Below are 20,493 nucleotides of genomic sequence, written 5' to 3' on the forward strand. Positions count from 1 at the left end.
TAAAATACATGCAGGCTCAAAATCCCAAGCTTTTTCATTGAAAATTATCAGACAAACCCCTATAAATTCAACAGGACCCAAGAAGTCAACAGTTTTACTGCTGTATTAGTTTTAGCTTAAATGGTTTATTATGTAATTGAGTATGGAACTGAACTATACAGATCATAGAAAAGTTACAGCACAGAAGGAGGCTATTCGGCCCATCTTGTCCATGCCAGCTCAAGGACACCCACATACCCTTTCTAATGCCACCTTCCTGCACCCGGTCAATAGCCCTTTAGCTTAGAGCACTTAAGATCCAGATCCCTTTTAAAAGAGTTTAGGTTCTCTGCTTCCACCACCAGCTCGGGCAACGAATTCAAACTAAAACTAAAAAAAGTTCTTCCTCATGTTCGTTCTACACCTTCTGTCATTTATCTTGAATCTATGTCCCCTGGTTCTAGAATTCTCCACAAAGGGAAACAATTGTATCCTGTCCACCCTATCTGTTCCTCTCATGATGAGGAAGTTCTCGGCCATGGCAGCAATACAGCGGCCAAGTAGTTTTGATGTTCTTGGACTGGACAAAGGGACAAATAGTGTGTTTTCATTCTTAATCATGGCCCATTAATCCTGTTAGCAAATGTGCATCTTTGGTTAACACTAGACCGACTTGCAATGCCATTTTGCCTTTTGAGCTCATGATTCCGACTTGTATATAAAAATAACTACTTGAATGACAGTGATTATGGCTGTAATTTCTTCCAGCTCAACGTCAAGACCACCAAAAGGCAGCACGGTGGCACAGTGGTTATCACTGCCGACTCATGGCACAGGGGCCCGGGTTCGATTCTGGCCTTGGGTGACTGTGTGGAGTATGCACATTCTCCCTGATCTGCATGGGTTTCCTCCGGGTGCCATCCGGTTTCCTCCGACTGTCCAAAAATGTGCAGGTTAGGGGTTGGGTTCTGGCAGTGGGCCTTGTGAGGGTGCTCCCTCAGAGGCTTGGTGCAGTCTCGATGGGCCAAATGGCCTTCTTCTGCGCTGTAGGGATTCTATGGAAAAGTCACCTCTGCCCCGCCACAAACCTGCTGTCCCTTGCAATCAATTCCACCCCGTATCCCAGCCATATCTCAGGCTAAACCACAGCCATCATATCATATTTGATACCGAGCACAGTTTCTGACTCCATGGCCAGGATGCTCCAATCCCGCAGCCAAGTCCTGCTGCCAGCGTGAAAAGCGTTGTGAACCACTCCGGCATCAACGGTCCTCAATTGTCTGGTATGTTCCCCTTCCTCGGGGGCTAGGTCGGCACCGGAGTGGTACCCGCAGCTCCAGCCGCCGTGGCACGGCCGGCGGGAGTTCGCGCATGCCCTTGGGTTCGCGTCTCTGCGCCGGCGCCCGGGCAATATGGTGGAGCCCTGCAGGGGCCCGGCGCGGAGGAACATTAGACCCATGGAAACAGCCCGCCCGCCGATCGGTAGGCCCCGATCGCAGGCCAGGCCACCGTGGAGGCTCCCCCCAGCGTCGGATCCCCCCTCCCTCCAGGATGGCCCCCACAGACACCGCTTCCAGGTCCTGCCGTGAGGGACCTGAGTAAATCACACCAGCGGGACTTGGCTGAACTCAGCGGGCACTCGGCCCAGAGAATCGCCGGGGGGGGGGGGGGGGGGCACTTCCAACTGACCCCTACAGGCGCACGGCGATCCCGCGGGCACCCGAAAATCGGCGCCGGAGAATCGGTGAGCCGGCGTTGGGGCGGTGTGGCCCGTTTCCCGCGCCCGCCCGGGGATTCTCCGACTCGGTGCGGGATCCGAGAATCCCGGCCCATGTCTCCAAAGTAAAGATTGCCTATTACAGCTACTCTAACATTGCCTTCCTCTTTTCCCAACTTAATTCACTGCTGCTGAACCTTCCTCTTTTCCCAACATAATTCACTGCTGCTGAACTCTTATCCATGACATTGACACTCAACTACTACAGTACTCTGCCTGCCAGCCTCCCATTCTCCATTTAATTAAAGCTTTGTAGCTATGTCCTATAATCGCCAAGTTCTGTTTGCCATGATTCTCAGTCACAATAACTAATTTGAATTTTACATTCTAGTGTCCAAATCACTCACCCTTCCTCACCCCTGTAACCTCGTTTCCACCACCACTCCTTTATTCCTTCGTCTCTGGCCTACTGTTTCTTTCCCCTACTTCGCCCCACTACTGGAGGACCACTAGCTCATATGCTGTGGAATTTCATTTCTGAATCTTTCACTCCTTTAAAATGTCCCTTAAAGTGAAACTTCTTTAAATGGACTTTGTGCTGAACCAAAAAAGACGATTGCTACAAGTTACATAACCACAGGGTTTGCCCCCTGTATGGGAGCTACCCCAGAAGTTCTCAGAACAAAATAATTCTTTGCTCAAATTCTGGAATCTCTCTCCTCATTGTGTAGACCCCTTGTAATCACAAAATACCAAGAGATTTGCACATTAGCACTCTTTATGCCTACAAAGCTGCTCATGTATCACATCTGAGACTGACCAGGCCCATTTCAAAAGGGATACCGTTTGCATCAGATAAGTTCATCTTGCTAGCAGAGTCGGCAGTCTGCCTGTACAATGGCTCCCCAAACACTTGGCCCTCAACATAGATGGTACTTCTTTCAATAACTAATGGCGGGACATTATCAACTCTGAAGTCAAAACCAATTCCAAACATTGTATAAACATCCATTTGAAGTCACTGTGGAAAAGGAAGGTCACATTACACAAATGACCATTTTAAAATCCCTATATGCATTTGAGAACTGAACAGGTCAGTGTGCTAGTTTAACATACAGCTGGTCATCCACCAAGCAGCAGGCCATTCCAGACAGAACAATAGCCTGTACCTCAAAGCCCATCTTTGCTTACAGAACCAACCCAAACTCAGTACACTTACTTCAGCTTATGGTGAGAACCAACTGAAAAATGAATACTACAACTCCAGCTGGCTGAATTTAAACTCCTACGTGAAAAAATTCCTCATTGCACTCTGATTTTGGGCTCTGGAAATCGCATTAATAATTATAATTTCAGTGATTCTTGTACTGTAGGTGAGTAGTATAGCATTTGCGTTTCAGTTGGTGCTGCATTTATTGCAAACGGAATTGAATACAAATGTAGGAAGGTTATTATTCACTTAAATGGAAAACTAAAAGTGAAACCACGTGTGGAGTACTGTGTGCAATATTGGGTCACCTTATTTAAGGAAGGTTAGAATACATTGGAAGCAGTTCGGAGACGTTTTACACAACTAATCCCGAAAATGGGCAGGTTGTCTTATGAGGAAAGCTTGGACAGGTATCCAATGGAATTTAGAAGAGTAAGGTGACTTAATTGAAACATACAAGGTCCTGAGGAATCATGAAAGGCTGGATGCGGGGAAGATGGTTCCTCTTGTGAGAGAACCTAGAACGAGGGATAACGGTTTAAAAATGGGTCACTCATTTAAACCAGAGAGGAGGTGAAACCTTTTCTCCCAGAGGGTTGAGAGTCTTCCTGAAAAGGAAGCAGACTATTTGAATACCTTTAATGCAGATGTGGATAGATTCTTGGTTAGCATGGGGGTGATAGGTTGTTATCAGGAGTAGGCGGTACATAGATTTGAGGTTACAATCAGGTTAGCCATGGTCATATTAAATGACAGGGCAGGTTTGTGGGGTCAAATGGCATACTCCTTGTTATTATGTCCTAGACTCGCGTTTGGAGTAGGACCTTGTGGACCTTCTTTCCCCAAATTTTTGAACGTGGAATAAGCTTCTGAGTTAACCCTAACTTGGGTTTGCTGTGGATTATTAATGAATTGGACCACAAAAACACACCACCACTCATTTGTTTTTACATTTTCTGCTTACGGAAAAGTGGTACAAGATTGATAATTCTGCTATTTTTAGGGTTTGTTGTATGAATTTCACTTCTTCAATGGTTTAGTTTGAATTTCCGTTAGTGAGACAATGGACAGTCAAGGCAGTTGGGATGTTTTGCAATTATTGTGTTTGTGAGGAACAGGCATTTAGTTGTTTTACGACTTAAGTTGCCGAAGAGTGTACATTCAGCAGCTCAGTTTGTAGAAAGGGCTAGACGTAGGTTCTTAGAATGATGCCTTATTTTCAAACAAATCATCCATTGCTTTAATTGATCTCTACCAGAAGAATATCTTTATTTTTTGCTACTATGATTTGTTCTTAATTCTTTTGCATCTGTGGGGCTTGGGTTAAAGTACATTGACAAAAGGACATGGTTTTGTTCAAAACTGTTCTGGATCTAGATGAAACGTATCCATAAGACCTTAAGGTGCAGGAGCAGAATTAGGCCATTCGGCCGATCGAGTCTGGTCTGCCATTTGATCATGGCTGATATGTTTCTCATCCCCATTTTCCTGTCTTGGCCCCATAACCCCTGCTCCCCTTATCAAGAACCCATCTATCTCCATCTTAAAAGCCACTCAGTGACTTGGCCTCCACAGCCTTCTACGACAATGAGTTCCACAGATTCACCACCCTATTGCTGAAGAAATTCCTCCTCATTTCAGTATTAAAGGATCATCCCTTCAGTCTGAAGCTGTGCCCTCGGGTTCTAGTTTCTCCTACTAGTGAAAATGTCTTCTCTGCATCCACTCTATCTAGGGCTCTCAATATTTCATAAGTTCCAATAAGATCCTCCCCTCATCATTCTAAATTCAATTAGTTTGCAATGGAATGTAAACTCTTGAGGGGCCCAAGGAAACAAGATATTAGTCAATATGGCTCCAGTTACAGGGGTGGGTGACATAACACAATTCACATTCTAAGGCAATGGAAGAGGTGAATTTGAACTACTTTGAAATAAGGGAAGAGGAATAATGAGAAGTGGGGATAAAAGTTAGAAAATCGTAGTTGTTGTTGGCACAATGTTACCATGGTTTCTGTGGTATGACAATTCAATGTGACTTCAAAGACAGAGAAAAGAGAGAGACATCGCCTCTACTGGCAATGCTCAAGAACTCCTAGGAACTTGAGGGATGTGGAACTCCTTACGTTGTCTTCACTGCTTTGGTGTTAAGTATATGAAAAATCTTGCTGAATAAATTCTACTTGATTCATACATACAAGGGGTGGCATAGTGGCACAGTGGTTAGCACTGCTGCCTCACAGCTCCAGGGTCCCAGGTTCATTTCTGGCCTCAGGTGACGGTCTGTGTGGCGTTGCACTTTCTCCCCGTGTTTACGTGGGTTTCCTCCCACAGTCCAAAGATGTGCAGGTTAGGTGGATTGGCTATGCTAAATTGCCCCTTAAGTGTCCAAAAGGTTAGGTGGGGTTACTGGGTTACAGGGATAGGGTGGAGGCATTGGATTAAGTCGGGTGCTATTTCCAAGGTCTGATGCACACTCGATGGGCCAAATGCCTTCTTCTGCACTAGAAGTTCTATTTATAACTTGTAGATCAAGCACAACTAAGGACCCTAATGTTAGAAATTAAGAATTCAGGTCTGAGAAGCATTGTATACCACAAAACCCTCAAATCTTAGTGGTAAGAGAAAATCAGTGTGGTTGGTGTCTCTGTCCATATTTAATTAAAAATAAATTGGGCTGCAAATATAAATTTAGTGAACAAGAAAACATTTAGCTTTCTTCAGCAAATTTCCAAATCAACACCTGAACTCTTTGGAGGTATAAAACATATAGGGTAGCACGGTAGTATTGTGGATAGCACAATTGCTTCACAGCTCCAGGGTCCCAAGTTCAATTCCAGTTTGGGTTGCTGTCTGTGCGGAGTCTGCACGTCCTCGCCGTGTGTGCGTGGGTTTCCTCCGGGTGCTCCGGTTTCCTCCCACAGTCCAAAGATGTGCAGGTTAGGTGGATTGGCCATGATAAATTGCCCTTAGTGTCCAAAATTGCCCTTAGTGTTAGGTGGAGGTGTTGACCTTCATTTCTGGCCTCAGGTGACGGTCTGTGTGGAGTTGCACTTTCTCCCCGTGTTTACGTGGGTTTCCTCCCACAGTTGGGTGGAGGTAGGGTGCTCTTTCCAAGAGCCGGTGCAGACTCGATGGGCCGAATGACCTCCTTCTGCAATGTAAATTCTATGATATAGCTACTACTGCTTTTATACAATCGTGTGGCAGCCAGAACCACAGAATCAAAGTTATTTACTGTACAAGTGGTCATTTGATTCTTCATCGCTTTTATTGGCTTTTACATCCGTAGAATAACTCCAATTTAATCCCACTGCCTCCCCATAACAATTTTTTTCAAATATTTATCCAATTCCCATTCAAAGATGTGACAAACCAAAATTCAATCACACCCTAGTGTAAATAATTTTGTATTCCAACAACTACCCGTGCAAATACATTTATGTTGAAAGTCTTCTCACTCCCTTTAATGACAGTTTTACATTGGTAACCCTTCACTACTGACTCCCAGAGGAATCAAAGACCCCTCCCACCTGGCTTACTCATTCTTCCAACTTCTTCCATCGGGCAGGAGATACAAAAGTCTGAGAACACGCATGAACAGATTCGAAAACAGCTTCTTCCCCGCTTTACCAGACTCCTAAACGACCCTCTTATGGACTGACCTGATCAATACTACACTCCTGTATGCTTCACCTGATGCCGATGTATTTGTATTTACATTGTGTACCTTGTGTTGCCCTATTATGTATTTTCATGTACTAAATGATCTGTTTGAGCTGCTTGCAGAAAAATACTGTTCACTGTACCTCGGTACGTGTGACAATAAACAAATCTAAATCCAAATTTCTTTATTCGTACCAAAACTCTGCATAAAAGTTTGAAAAATATCTTCTTTAAATCTTCTACTCGCCTTTTATGCTGCAGTTGAAAATTATTCTCGTATCTGGTGTCACATTATTATAGTTTCCCATCCTGAACAGCATCCTGGAGACGCCAGATAAGACACTTGCTAAGACTCTAATGTCCTTTCTATAAGTGAAATATTCAAGATTGTACATAATATTTTAACTGTGATCCAACCCACATCCGTACAATTTCTACATTGCTTCTTTACTCTGTAGTTTATGCTCCCATCTTAAAGTCCAAATTTTAACTGCCTTTTTAAAAAGAAAAATAAGCATTAACTATTGGCACTTGCACGAAGATTACCCAAATTTCTGTATCCTGAGAACAAAAGCGAATGAGTATTTACCCCTTGAGCATGTCACCTCCATCCCATCAGCATTCCAAACAACTATCTGTTTACCATAACCGTTCCTTGTTTCGGAAACCTTTGTTTCATGCTGGCACTTATACTTTTTCCCATTTTTCGGGACTTTGCTTCTCCTCCAATTTTTCTCTCTCTCTCCTCCTTCATATTCACCTGCCACTGTTCAAAGTTTGTTTGAATCTCACTCTATCAGCCCATAGCTACTCTCTTCCACTCCTAACATTCTCTGTCAGATGCACAAAGGCACCTGCACTACCTCCTGATGAGCAACAGCCCAAATTGCTTCACCTTTCCCTCTTGCTGAATTTTCTACACACTTAGAGGTAACATAATCAAGCTCCTTCCTGTCTTGCTCACCCCACACAACATTGCCACAGGCTTACTGACTGCATTTCACTCCAAAATGTATTTTCTCCCGTGAATATTATCTTTGTCATCTATGATCTTATTGTGCAGAACGGCATTAACATATTGACTTTGAATTAAACCTGACTCACAAGTGGCAACACGGGCCAGAATTCTCCAGCTGTTCGCTGGCAGTGGGATGCTCTGGTCCCACCGGCAGTGCAAGCCCGCCCGCCAGTTTCCTGGCGGTGTGTGGTGGCTTCAATGGGAAATCCCATTGACAGCAGCAGGAACGGAGAACTCCGCCGCCAGCGAATAGTGCGTAAACGTTTCAGTCCTCACTAGCAGCAGTAGCAGGACAGACTCGCAGTGAAGAACCCCGGCCACAGTGCCTCCCATTTTTCATCATCTTCCATAAACTCCGACCCATCCAAAATTATTCCAAACCAAATTAATACCCATCCATTCATCAGCCCTGACATTGTTGGCATTCATTGGATCTCTGCCCCACCTCACCCCCAGCCAAAGCCTTGAATTTAAAATTCTCATTGCACTTAAATCCCTTCATGGTCTTGTCTCTTCCCATCTTATTAACTAACAAATTCTACAACCTCCGCAATGAACTCTCATTCGCTGACTTGGACTTTTTTTTTTTTTGCATACCCTGCTGCACCGTTAGGAGCTACCATTTGAGGTGACTTAACCCCCCACCCCCCAGGGTCAGCACTGTACTTTTAAAAAGTCACAATAAGGGGAGGAGTTCCCTCCCTGAATCCTCTGTTTCTCCACATTTTGCTCTTTTAAATCCCTTCTTATACCAAGGTTTTAGTCCCTCATCCCAATCCCTCCTTGTACCAACAAAGATTTTGTCCTATTAGGCGTCAATGAAGCAACAGAGAAATGGTTTTCTATGCTAAAAGGTGCTGTAAAGTTGATGTTGTCATTATTTCTAATGGAAAACCTCTCAGTTGCTTTGTCAAACATGTTTTAGCTCTTATCTATTCTGAAGAAGCAATACATTTTGAAAAAACTCGATTATATTGGTTAAATGATACTTGTTTTCAATAAAAGGTCAAAAATGTTATCATTTCTTTAAAGCATTATTAGTTTCATTTTAAAATTCAAAATGTGTTCACAAATGTGATCACTTGGGCTAAGTGATCTATAGGTATCATGAACAATGGGCGGGATCACTTTTTTGTAAACCTGCATATTAGAGCGAGGCAGTAAAGGGGGGGGGGCGGTTTGGGGCCTCAGAGATTGGAATGTCATTTTAAAAAGTCATGACAATCTCTTGTTACAATGGGGAGTTCCGGCGAGTGGAGCTCTCCACTTTATAAAACGCACCTATGTGGGCAGAATGGTGGTGCAGTGGTTAGCACTGCTGCCTACGGTGCTGAGGAGCTGGGTTCGATCCCGGCCACTCGTCACTGGCTTTGCAGAATTTGAGCATTCTCCCCGTGTCTGCGTGGGTTTCACCCCCACAACCTAAGGATGTGCAGGTTAGGTGGATTGGCCATGCTAAATTGCCCCTTAATTGGAAAGAAAATAATTGGGTACTCTAAATTTACTTTTAAAAACGGGGCTGTGTGGGGCTTCGGCCGTGCGTTCCCCATTCAGGCCCCTTACCCAATGAGAGTCGCGAGTGCTAGGTAACAAGTGGCTAAATGTGCTCGTTCGGGGACTTTGAAAATTGGACCTTCAGACCACAAGTTACTTATTTCCAGAGTGAAAAATTTGTGGCCAAAGTTTCTGCTATCTTTTTGCTCACTTACTTCAACAGCTTAGGGTTCATGTCAACAAATATTATTTAGTTAAATTCCAATTTACTACAAACCAAGCTCTTTAACTTATACTTTCTCCTGGCAATCATTTTGTACTCAGCCCAGTTATCCAAATGCAGCATCAATGGCCTTCCCTCCATAAGGTCAGAAGTGAGGATGTGCACTGCTGACTGCACAATCTTCACTTGAAACTCATCACATACTGAATCAGTCCATACCCACATGCAGCAAGACCTGTAAAATATTCAAGCCTGAGCTATAAATGGCAAGTTACGTTCGTGCCACACAAACAACAGGCAATGACCATCTGCAACAAGAGAGAAACCAACCATCTCCCATTGACGTTCAGTGGGATTACAAAAATTGAATCCTCACTATCAACATCCTGGTAGGTTACCAATGACCAGAATCTGAATTGGACCAGTCATATAAATACTGTGGCTACAAGAGCAGGTCCGAGACTGGGAATTCTGTAGAAATGAACTCACCTACTGACACCCCCCAAGCCTATGCACCATTACAAAGCACTAGTCAGGACGAGACGAATGCAGCTCTAACAGCACTCAAAAACCCGACACTATTCAGGACAAAGTGATTTGCTTTATTGGTACACCATCCACAACCTTCGACATCCACATCTGCTTGGGATGGGAGGGGAAACATCCAGTGGTCCCATTAGGTACAAACAACAGTCAGAACTAGGAACGAGGTTCTGAATAGAGGTTCTGAATAGAGCTTGACACTAAATTAAAAGCAAAACCTCAAAAAAGGGAATAATTGCTTGATTATTATCTGAGCCATGTGCTCATAAAATTAATGAGATGAATATGTAACTCAAATACTGGTGTGGTTCCAGTTCATGTATCACTGGGTACTGGGCAAAGTGGGGGCTGTACCATTGGGATGGTCTACACTTGAAACATCCAGGCACCCGTGTTCCGGCAAATCACATAGCTAGGGAAGAGGAGGCTTTAAACTAAATAGTTGGGCAAGGGACCAAATTTGGGAGATGCGGTAAATCAAAGAATAAGAAGACACTAGAGAAACGTATTAATGGGGAAAATATCAAACAGACTGTGACAGGGAGAAACAGACAGAGTACAGGGAGTACAAAACTAAAAGTGAATCAGCAGACAAGGCTATAAGTGACAAAAATAATGAAAGAACAATATAAAATCTCTATCTGAATGCATGTAACATTCAAAACAAAACAGGTGAACTCAAGAGCGCAAACAGAAATAAAAATGATAGATATTTCAAAGACGTAGCTGCAGAATGACAGATTGGGACCTTATTTTGAAGAGTATGCAAATCTAGATAGGACAGGAAGCTGGGAAAAGATAGGAGGAGGTGGCTTTGTTAATTAATGATGATATTAGCACATTAGAGAAGAATGACCCAAGTTCAGGAAACCAGATTTGGTAAAACTAAAGGAGTCACTGGTAGACTGGTGTACAGCACCCCTAACAATATCTAGACATGATGTGGAGATGCCGGCATTGGACTGGGGTGGGCACAGTAAGAAGTCTTACAACACCAGGTTAAAGCCCAACAGGTTTATTTGGAATCACGAGCTTTTGGAGCATAGTTCCTTCATCATCTGATGGAAATTAGTCAGACCACATCTGGAGTACTGTGTACAATATTAGAGTCATGGGGGGGGGGGGGGGGGGGGCGCGGCACGGTTGTGCGTGGTTAGCACTGATGCCTCATGCACCACGTACCCAGGCTCGATCCCGGCCCCGGATCACTGTTCATGTAGAGTTTGCGCATTCTCCCTGTGTCTGCTTGTGTCCCACCCCCACAACCCAAAGAGATTGGCCACGCTAAATTGCCCCTTAATTGAAAATAAACAATTGGGTACTCTAAATTTATTTTTAAATTTGTTGTTATTTAAAGGAGGAAGTAAATACATTGGAGGCAGTTCAAGAAATGTTACTGAAATAATGCATGGCTTGGGTGTATTGTCTTTCAGAAAAGGTTGGACAAGCTAAGCTTGTATCTTCTAGAAACCATGGGAACAGTACCTGCAAGACTCCCTCCAGGCCACACACTCATCCTGACTTGGAACTATATCACTGTCGCTGGGACAAAATGCTGGAATTCCCACCCATACAGCACTGTGGGTATACCTACACACCAAGCACGGCAGCGCTTCCAGAATGTGGTTCACCACTACCTTCTCCAGGGCAATTAGGGACAGGAAATAAAAATGCTGGACTAATCAGCAAAACCATAATCCAGTAAAATATATATTTTTTAAACCGAGGGCAATATAGTCAACGGTGATCATATAAGAAATGCCTGCGTCAACTTCTCAGCCACAATCACTAAATGTAGATGAACGAGTAATCTCTTAACTATCTGCAAAATAACTCCTGTGCTATCAGTGCACATATCATATATAAAGACCATTTATGGTCATTTGGTGTAATAAAATATTCAATTCAGTTAATAAAGCATGAGCTTGGAATCGTTGGTCCTCACAAGGAATATCAAAAGTTATTTTTTAAAACGAACATGAATAAGAATGATACATGTTTCTTCTGACGTCACTAAGTATCTCTAACCAGTGACTGAATGCCTTGTCACCTTATTTATTAAAATCAGCAAGAGAGCAGGTCGAGGATAGAAACTAGCAAGTAGACCCACCCTTTATCCAATTTATGAAAACCGGAGTTAATATTGCCTAGATTACATTGCATAAAAATGGTTGACTGCAATATCAAAGCTCCAGAGAACACTTAGAATAAATGTGCTCTCAGAAATATTTTATGACCGTCCTACACAAGTAACTGTATTCGATGGTCTATTTACGCAGAATTGCAGGGAAATACTCTTGAGTTCTTGGCATCCACCATTCTTATTGTGTAAAAAGCAGCAATTGATGGGAAGAGAGTATTATGGCACAAAATCTCCATTGAGAGTAATGAAATTGGAAGATGAGGTTTTTAAAAAAAAATTCTACTTTCTATTCCTTTCCTTGTCCCCTCTCTTTCTTTCATTGTGTAATTTGACTCCAAAGTCTATTTACGCAGAATTTGCAGGGGAATACTCGTGAATTCATGGCATCCACCATTCTTATTGTGGAAAAAACAGCAGCAATTGATGAAAAGAGAGTATTATGGCACAAGGTTTCCACTGAGAGTAATGAAATTGGTGGGTGAGGAAAATCTACTTTTCCTTTCTATTCCTTTTCTTGTCTAATTTGACTCCAATTCATCTCATTTCCTTCTCCGCTGTTCACACCATTTCTTTCTCCATCCTTATACTTAGCTGGTTAAGCACACAAACCATTGGACCTGACATTTGCTATTCATGTCACTGAGTCTATCTATTCCAGCAACCAGTGTGCAAAAAATAGGTCTGATTTGAAGAGAGAGGTAAAAAAAAATCCAATTTATTGCGTTCGCTGAGAGCTGCATCATTACAGTCATTTTTGGGCCATTAAGTCACTAGGTTTACCTATTAGATTTTTGTGAGCGTTTTCAGCATGTATTTTGGAAACATTAACTTTTCAATTTCACTTATTTCATAAACAACAAGAATATCGTTACTGACAAAGAACATAATTGCGATCCAAATTCTCCCTCTGCAAACACATGAAAATTTGATACATTTATTTAATGTGGGTTGTATTAAAACAACATGTACATGTCATGATATTCAAACACACACATCATGATGGACACACTAACAGGCAAATCAGAGTACACAACACCACAACCAATCACAGACAAGAACACCAACCACATAAAAAGCACGAGCACGACACCTGGAGGTCAGTAGGTCTGGGGAGAAGGAAGCATGAAAGAGCTGTTGAAACACCACAAGCAGGGAGCCCCCCACGTGCAGAGTGCAAAGACCAAGTTGTAAATAGTGAGTTTAAATAAACAAGTGTTGTACCATATGCAACTGTGTTGGCTCTTCTGTGTGTTAGAACACCCAACACCACATGGTACAGGAGTGGATCGATACCTGCCTACCAACCTGCCATTCTGGACATGGACCACACCGGCAAACCGCAGCCGATGCAAGTCACGGGGAACCTAGGCACCAACTGGAAGCTCTACAGGCAGCGATTTGACCTGTACATCCGTGCCACCGAAAAACAGAATGTCTCGGATGATTCGAAGATTGCAATGCTCCTCTTCTACGCAGGCCCCCACCCAAATGATGTCTTTAATTCACTGGTGTTCGAGGAAGGCGAAAACCAGGCCAAATATGACACGGTCATCCTCAAAATGGACCAGCACTTTCAAACTGAAGTAAACGAAACTTTCGAAAGATACATCTTTCAGCAACGCCTGCAAGGTAAGGAGGAGCTTTTTCAACCCTTTTTGACGCACCTCCGGATTCTAGCGCAGTCCTGCGGTTACGGCACCACCACAGAGTCCATGATCAGGGACCAGATTGTTTTTGGCGTTGCCTCCAGTGGCCTACGCCAGCAGCTTCTTAAAATAAAGAGCCTCACCTTAGCGTCTGCTGTGGAAGCCTGTGTCCTCCATGAAAATGCGACCTGCCGTTTTGCCCGATTCCAGGCGTCCGAGTTGGCACGGAGGGGGTCCCCAGCCGTCGAATCGGCAAGCCAGGCCGCCCACGACGTTGAACGCATCCAGGCCGTCGATTTCTTCCCGCCCCACGGCCCGGACGACAGCGGCCGCTTCCCGCGCTTTTCGCGGTCTCCCGCGCAGGTGCGCGCCAAGAATAACGGCCACAACGAGGGACGCACTGCGCAGGCGCGCCCACCGCAAGATCGCACTGCGCATGCGCAGTGGCGCAACGAACGCCGTGACGTCATGACGTGCAGCAAGTGTGGAGGTCTACACTTAAAAGGGCAATGTCCTGCAAAATACCAACAGTGCAACAGATGTGCCATGATAGGCCACTACGCAGCCCGCTGTCGTGCGGCTCAACCCATGGATCCGGCGCATCCTCGACAACCTCGCACACGAGTCAGGACCGTCCAGCCCACGCATCAAGACTTCCAGTTAAGTGATGCAGATGACCAGGATGACTTCAGAGTTGCCGTCATTGATGTCAACAAGGTCAATGCCATCAATCCAGACGATGAGTGGTGTGCCACCCTGACGGTCAACCGATCGCGCGTCGCCTTCCGTCTGGACACCGGCGCATCCGCCAACCTGATTGCTTACTCTGCAGTCCAGGCCATGAAGGTCAAACCACTCATCACACCATCCCGGCTTAAGATGGTTGACTATAACGGGAACGTTATCCCGTCCGTAGGATCTTGCCAGCTACAGGTGACTCACAAGGGGTACACGGCCACACTCCCCTTCGAAGTTGTGGGCTCATCAAAGGACTCGTTACTGGGCGCACAAGCGTGTAAGGTCCTTCACCTGGTACAGCGCATCATGTCTCTCTCTCCAGATGAGATATCCGACTTCCCGGATGCTGAGTTCCACGCGAATCTCCATTCCCTCCTCGCTCACAACCAGGAGGTTTTTGAAGGCATGGGGACATTGCCACACACGTACAAGATTCGACTCAGACCGGACGCCATCCCTGTCGTTCACGCACCTCGCAGGGTTCCTGCGCCTCTCAAAGACCGCCTCAAGGCACAACTGCAGATTCTTCAGGACCAAGGGGTCCTATCCAAGGTCACGGAGCCCACGCCATGGGTCAGCTCCATGGTCTGTGTAAAGAAGCCCTCTGGCGAGCTCCGTATATGTATAGATCCAAAAGATCTGAACAACAACATCATGCGGGAACACTATCCCATCCCAAAACGAGAAGACCTCACCAGCGAGATGGCGCGAGCCAACATATTCACTAAATTGGATGCGTCCAAAGGATTCTGGCAGATCCAACTGGACCCGGCCAGCCGAAGACTATGCACATTCAACACCCCTTTTGGCAGATTCTGCTACAACCGGATGCCATTCGGCATCATTTCGGCATCTGAAGTATTCCACCGCATTATGGAGCAGATGATGGAAGGCATCGAAGGGGTACGTGTATATGTGGACGATATCATCATTTGGTCCACCACTCCGCAGGAACACATGCATCGTCTTCGACGTGTCTTCACCCGCATACGGCAAAATGGCCTGCGTCTCAACCGTGCGAAGTGTGCTTTCGGCCAGACGGAGCTGAAATTCCTCGGGGACCACATCTCAAGGTCCGGGGTCCGTCCCGATGCAGACAAGGTTAGCGCCATCACAGCCATGCCACGACCGGCTGACAAGAAGGCTGTCTTAAGATTCCTGGGCATGGTCAACTTCCTTGGGAAGTTCATTCCCAACCTGGCTTCTCATACAACAAACATGCGCCATCTCGTAAAAAAATCGACGGAATTCAACTGGCACCAGTCGCATCAGCAGGAATGGGAGGAGCTCAAGCACAAACTGGTCACGGCACCAGTGCTGGCCTTCTTTGACGCGACTCGCCCTACAAAGATCTCAACAGACGCCAGCCAATCTGGTATTGGAGCGGTACTCCTGCAAAAAGACAGCACGTCATCATGGGCCCCGGTTGCGTATGCCTCACGAGCCATGACCCCTACCGAACAGCGCTACGCGCAAATCGAAAAAGAATGCCTGGGCTTGTTAACTGGACTGGACAAGTTCCACGACTATGTGTATGGCCTGCCACGATTCACGGTCGAAACTGACCACCGCCCCCTGGTCAACATCATTAACAAAGACCTGAACGACATGACTCCTCGCCTCCAGCGCATCTTACTCAAACTCAGGAGGTACGATTTTGAACTGATCTACACTCCGGGGAAGGAACTCATAGTGGCGGACACTCTTTCCCGAGCAGTGAGCACACCACCAGATGCGGAGGGGTTCGTGCGTCAAATTGAGGCACACGTGACTCTGACAGCAGCAAATATGCCAGCTGATGATCCTTGTCTGGCCCACATACGCGCAGAGACGGCGACTGACCCTCTGCTGCAGCGAGTGATGCGCCACATGACGGAAGGGTGGCTAAAAGGGCAGTGCCCCCAGTTTTACAATGTGCGAGATGATCTCACCAATATAGACGGGGTCCTTATGAAATCGCATAGGATCGTCATTCCACACAGTGTGCGCCAGATGATTCTTCGTCAACTACACGAAGGCCACTTGGGTGTCGAAAAATGCAGACGAAGGGCCCGGGCGGCGGTATATTGGCCGGGTATTAATGAAGACATAGCCAACATGGTGCTCAACTGCACAACCTGTCAGAGGTTTCAGCCGGCGCAACCTCCGGAAACACTTCTACCACACGAGATGGTGACGTCCCCCTGGGCGAAGGTGGGTGTTGACCTATTTCACGCGCTCGGCAGAGATTACATTGTTATTATAGACTACTTCTCAAACTACCCGGAAGTCATGCCTCTCCATGATCTGACGTCGTCCGCAGTCATTGGGGCCTGCAAGGAAACGTTTGCTCGCCATGGCATTCCAAGGACTGTCATGTCAGACAATGGACCTTGTTTTGCCAGCCGTGAATGGTCGTCCTTTGCCGCAGCATATGGTTTCACTCATGTGACATCCAGCCCTCTGCATCCACAATCGAACGGGAAGGCTGAAAAGGGTGTCCACATCGCAAAGCGGCTCCTGTGCAAGGCGGCTGATGCCGGATCGGACTTTAACCTTGCCTTGCTGGCCTATCGATCGGCCCCGTTATCCACGGGCCTCTCGCCAGCGCAGCTACTAATGGGTCGCTCCCTCAGGACGACGGTACCTTCCGTCCTGGCACCGACAACAGACCATGAGGCGGTTCTTCGGGACATGCAACTGCAGCGTGATCGCCAGAAAGGTCGGTACGACACACGAGCGACGGACCTGCCCCCCCTGTCCTCCGGAGACAAAGTACGCGTCCATCAACCGTATGGTGGCTGGTCAGCACCGGCCGAAGTCCTCCGACAAGTGGATCCCCGCTCGTTCCTGGTTCGCATGCCGGATGGTTCCGTGCGTCGCCGCAATCGGCGCGCCCTTCGCCGACTTCCACGTTCACAGCCACACAACACGCCAGATCCTCAACAGGCTTCCGAGGATGACTTTGTGGAGCTGCCGCACATCACGCCCTTTCCATCGCCACCCATGGCCATGCCTGCACAGCAGCCGGTGGTTCTTGATCCACCCTTAAGGCGGTCAACCCGAATTCGTCGCAAACCCATTAGAATGGACTTATAATACAGTTCATATGTTTAATAAGTTGGACAATTTTACATGATAACCTGTTGTTGTTTATCGTTCCAGATGTCGTCTGACTGGACAACTGTTCAAAATTTTTTTTCTTCTTCTCTCGTTCGCATTTCTGTTATGTTATGGTACAACTGGATTCATGTGACGCACTCGACATCGCCCCATGTACATAGTTCCGTCATAGACACATGCTGCACACGACACACACACACTCTTAGATGCACTCACGTCACGATCATATTTATTACCACGTAGGCACATATCTTTGTAAAAAGGGGGGATGTCATGATATTCAAACACACACATCATGATGGACACACTAACAGGCAAATCAGAGTACACAACACCACAACCAATCACAGACAAGAACACCAACCACATAAAAAGCACGAGCACGACACCTGGAGGTCAGTAGGTCTGGGGAGAAGGAAGCATGAAAGAGCTGTTGAAACACCACAAGCAGGGAGCCCCCCACGTGCAGAGTGCAAAGACCAAGTTGTAAATAGTGAGTTTAAATAAACAAGTGTTGTACCATATGCAACTGTGTTGGCTCTTCTGTGTGTTAGAACACCCAACACCACAGTACATACACTATTTAACAATTATCTCAAATAAAATTCAGAACAACGTTCTCCAGGGTCACCAAACGTTCTGCAAATTGGATAGAATGTTTCAGAGTAAAATTTGTGTCAAAACTCAATCGAATAACACTACAAAGTACATGAATTTATTCACACATAGCTCTTATGCCAGAGTAACTTTTAAAAAACTATGTAATTAGATTCTGCTACTGTATCTGTAACATATGTACATCACTGACAGCCCAATTCTACAAAAGGTGGGGTAAATTAAGAACAGAATGATTAACAGTATTGGGATGCAGAGCATTTCCAGCAAGAGATGGCATTGATAAACCTATTGTGAACAGGAATAAATATTAGTGGCATTTAAGAATCAGAATTTCAATTTTTAGATGTTCATGATTTATTTTTATATTCATGTCGTACAACTTTATGGACCAGAAATATATTTTGCCATTATTTGCAATAAACCTTTTAGCAAACCTTGGTTATAAATATAACTTAAAGCTTGTACCTTAATTCCTTAAGGTTTCAAAAACCAAAGGGTTGTGAAATAGAACTAAGAAACATTCTGACATTTAACCTGCAGAAAAAGAATAACCTGCAACATAAACATATGTCTCACGATTTGAGTAGAGCCACAGATCAGGGCACAGGCAAAAGTGCAAAGAACGAGACTGTCACCTCATGGCAACGGCAAATAGGTTTAATACCTTCAAGTCCCCAAAACCGGCGGCTTGCCACACGACGACACAGGTATTGGTAACAAAATATATTTCATACAACGAATCGCTGTAACGGTGAAGCTTTGCTCCTTACCCTGAACATCTGGGTCCCTCCCACTTTCAGACAGGACTTTGGGTAATGAAGTCCTTCTTTTTCAGTGGTTAAGTTGGTTGAGAGAGCCCGAGGCTGGAGTGGTCTTTGCTTAACCCTCGGCCCCGTTGATCTGAGGGAAGATGTCCAGCCACGGTCCCCCACCACCCCCCTGTACAAACACAAGACCCACTGGATCGATAACGCACACCAACACCCTCAACTCAGCTCAATTCCGATTGACAAACGTTGCAACCTCCCCCAACACCGGCCCCTCCTTTCACTTCCATTGGCTGAACGCTGCCACGAAGCCCCGCCTTGCGCTCGTACCCACTTACCACTGGGTAACTATGCTGTCAATCGGGAGAGGAGCGTGGTTTGGGAGCAGGGTTGGTTGCGGGAAGAAAATGAATCCACGTACGTGGCGTTTGGAGATCCGACTCCACTTGGAGGGGATGTGACGTCAATGTGGTACGGTGTTATTTGTGCTGCAGTGTTGCTGACATCCAAAAACAAAAAGATAGTGGGATTTCCAAAGTGGAGTGTGCGTTGTCTTCTCAGTTCTCAACGTCAATTGAATGTTCCCAGGCTTTTTTTTCCAAATGCGAATAGCAAAGAGTTGTGAGGTTCGCAAAAAGAGATGCAAATGTTTCGAGCTGTGAGTTTATTTAAGAGCGAAAGATATTGGCCAGATCTTGGTGCCAGGGCTAGTATCATCCAAACTCATTGGCAGCCTCTGCTCCTTCAAAGGTCTCACCTGTTAAGTGTGGTATGGGCACTGACACAAAAATGAGGACGCTGCAAAGTTTTAAACCGAGCTTTTGAGTTGAATCTCTTCATTGTGTTGTCGGGTAGTGGTTCTCGAAGTGCGGCCTGCGGACTACTGGTGGCCTGTACATTGGGAGGGGGAGGGGAGTGGTCCATCCAGGTGGTCCAAAATGCAAGTCACTGATACACAGTATGCCACAGCCGCGACCATCTAAGAGAAGTAGCCTGGACCCTCCTCATCCCCACCACTCACCAGGTATCACACATCCAGACCAATCCCAGCGCCATCAGGGAGAGCAACATCAACATGTCCTTTTATAAGCAAGATTTGTGTCACTGTTGATTTTGCTTCATTAATATAGATGTGTTTGTCCTATTTAATTTTTAAAAATCCATTCCTTGCTCAGAGAGTTACAAAGCCAATGGACAGGGTAACCCTTAATCTATCTCCATGCTCACTCCAAACTCCAATTCAAATTGAATCCAATCCACAATCCTTACAAAAGAGACATACTAGTTCTAAGCTGACAAGAACAGGAATTGCACCTGATCTCACACTTGATCCTATGCTTGATTTGAGCCAATAGGCTGAGAAGTGATTGTGATGATTTTCTAACACACATTAGAATGTTTCGAATTAATGCATGCTGTTGTATTTTCTTTTGTCTTTCAGCTCCTCCCATTTTGTTTGAGGATGCCACAATGCTGGTTGATCACCTTTCTCCGTCTCCTCTTGCAATCATTCCAGTCCCACTGTGTTTAAGTCTCTGGCACTGCATCTTTTGACCTGGCTTTAGGCATTCCTCTTCTCTGCCTACCTGGCAGCTCCAACTCCATTATTTGCCTCCCGACATATCCTCTC

General features: G+C 45.6%; 1 protein-coding gene and 1 long non-coding RNA gene across 8 annotated transcripts in view; one reads left to right on the forward strand and one right to left on the reverse strand.

Annotated features, from left to right (window-relative positions):
- Positions 1–19,104, reverse strand: part of LOC140384564 (nucleobindin-2-like) — an 85,752-nt gene extending 66,648 nt beyond the window's left edge. For 2 of the 7 annotated variants that reach the window (XM_072466371.1, XM_072466370.1), the window contains exon 1: positions 1,150–1,314. In XM_072466371.1, coding sequence (XP_072322472.1) covers positions 1,150–1,242 — 93 coding nt within the window. In that variant the 5' untranslated portion in view covers positions 1,243–1,314. Of the gene's footprint in view, positions 1–1,067; positions 1,317–2,103; positions 2,122–18,760 lie in introns of those variants that run through there. The other 5 variants (XM_072466374.1, XM_072466375.1, XM_072466376.1 and 2 more) reach the window with 5 other exon arrangements.
- LOC140384566 (uncharacterized) lies at positions 1,200–11,780 on the forward strand. The gene is made up of 2 exons (XR_011933087.1): positions 1,200–1,262; positions 11,283–11,780. It is a non-coding gene; the product is annotated as an uncharacterized lncRNA (long non-coding RNA).
- Positions 19,105–20,493: the final 1,389 nt, after the last annotated feature.

The sequence above is a fragment of the Scyliorhinus torazame genome, chromosome 10, assembly GCF_047496885.1.
Source record: "Scyliorhinus torazame isolate Kashiwa2021f chromosome 10, sScyTor2.1, whole genome shotgun sequence".
NCBI lineage: Eukaryota > Metazoa > Chordata > Chondrichthyes > Carcharhiniformes > Scyliorhinidae > Scyliorhinus > Scyliorhinus torazame.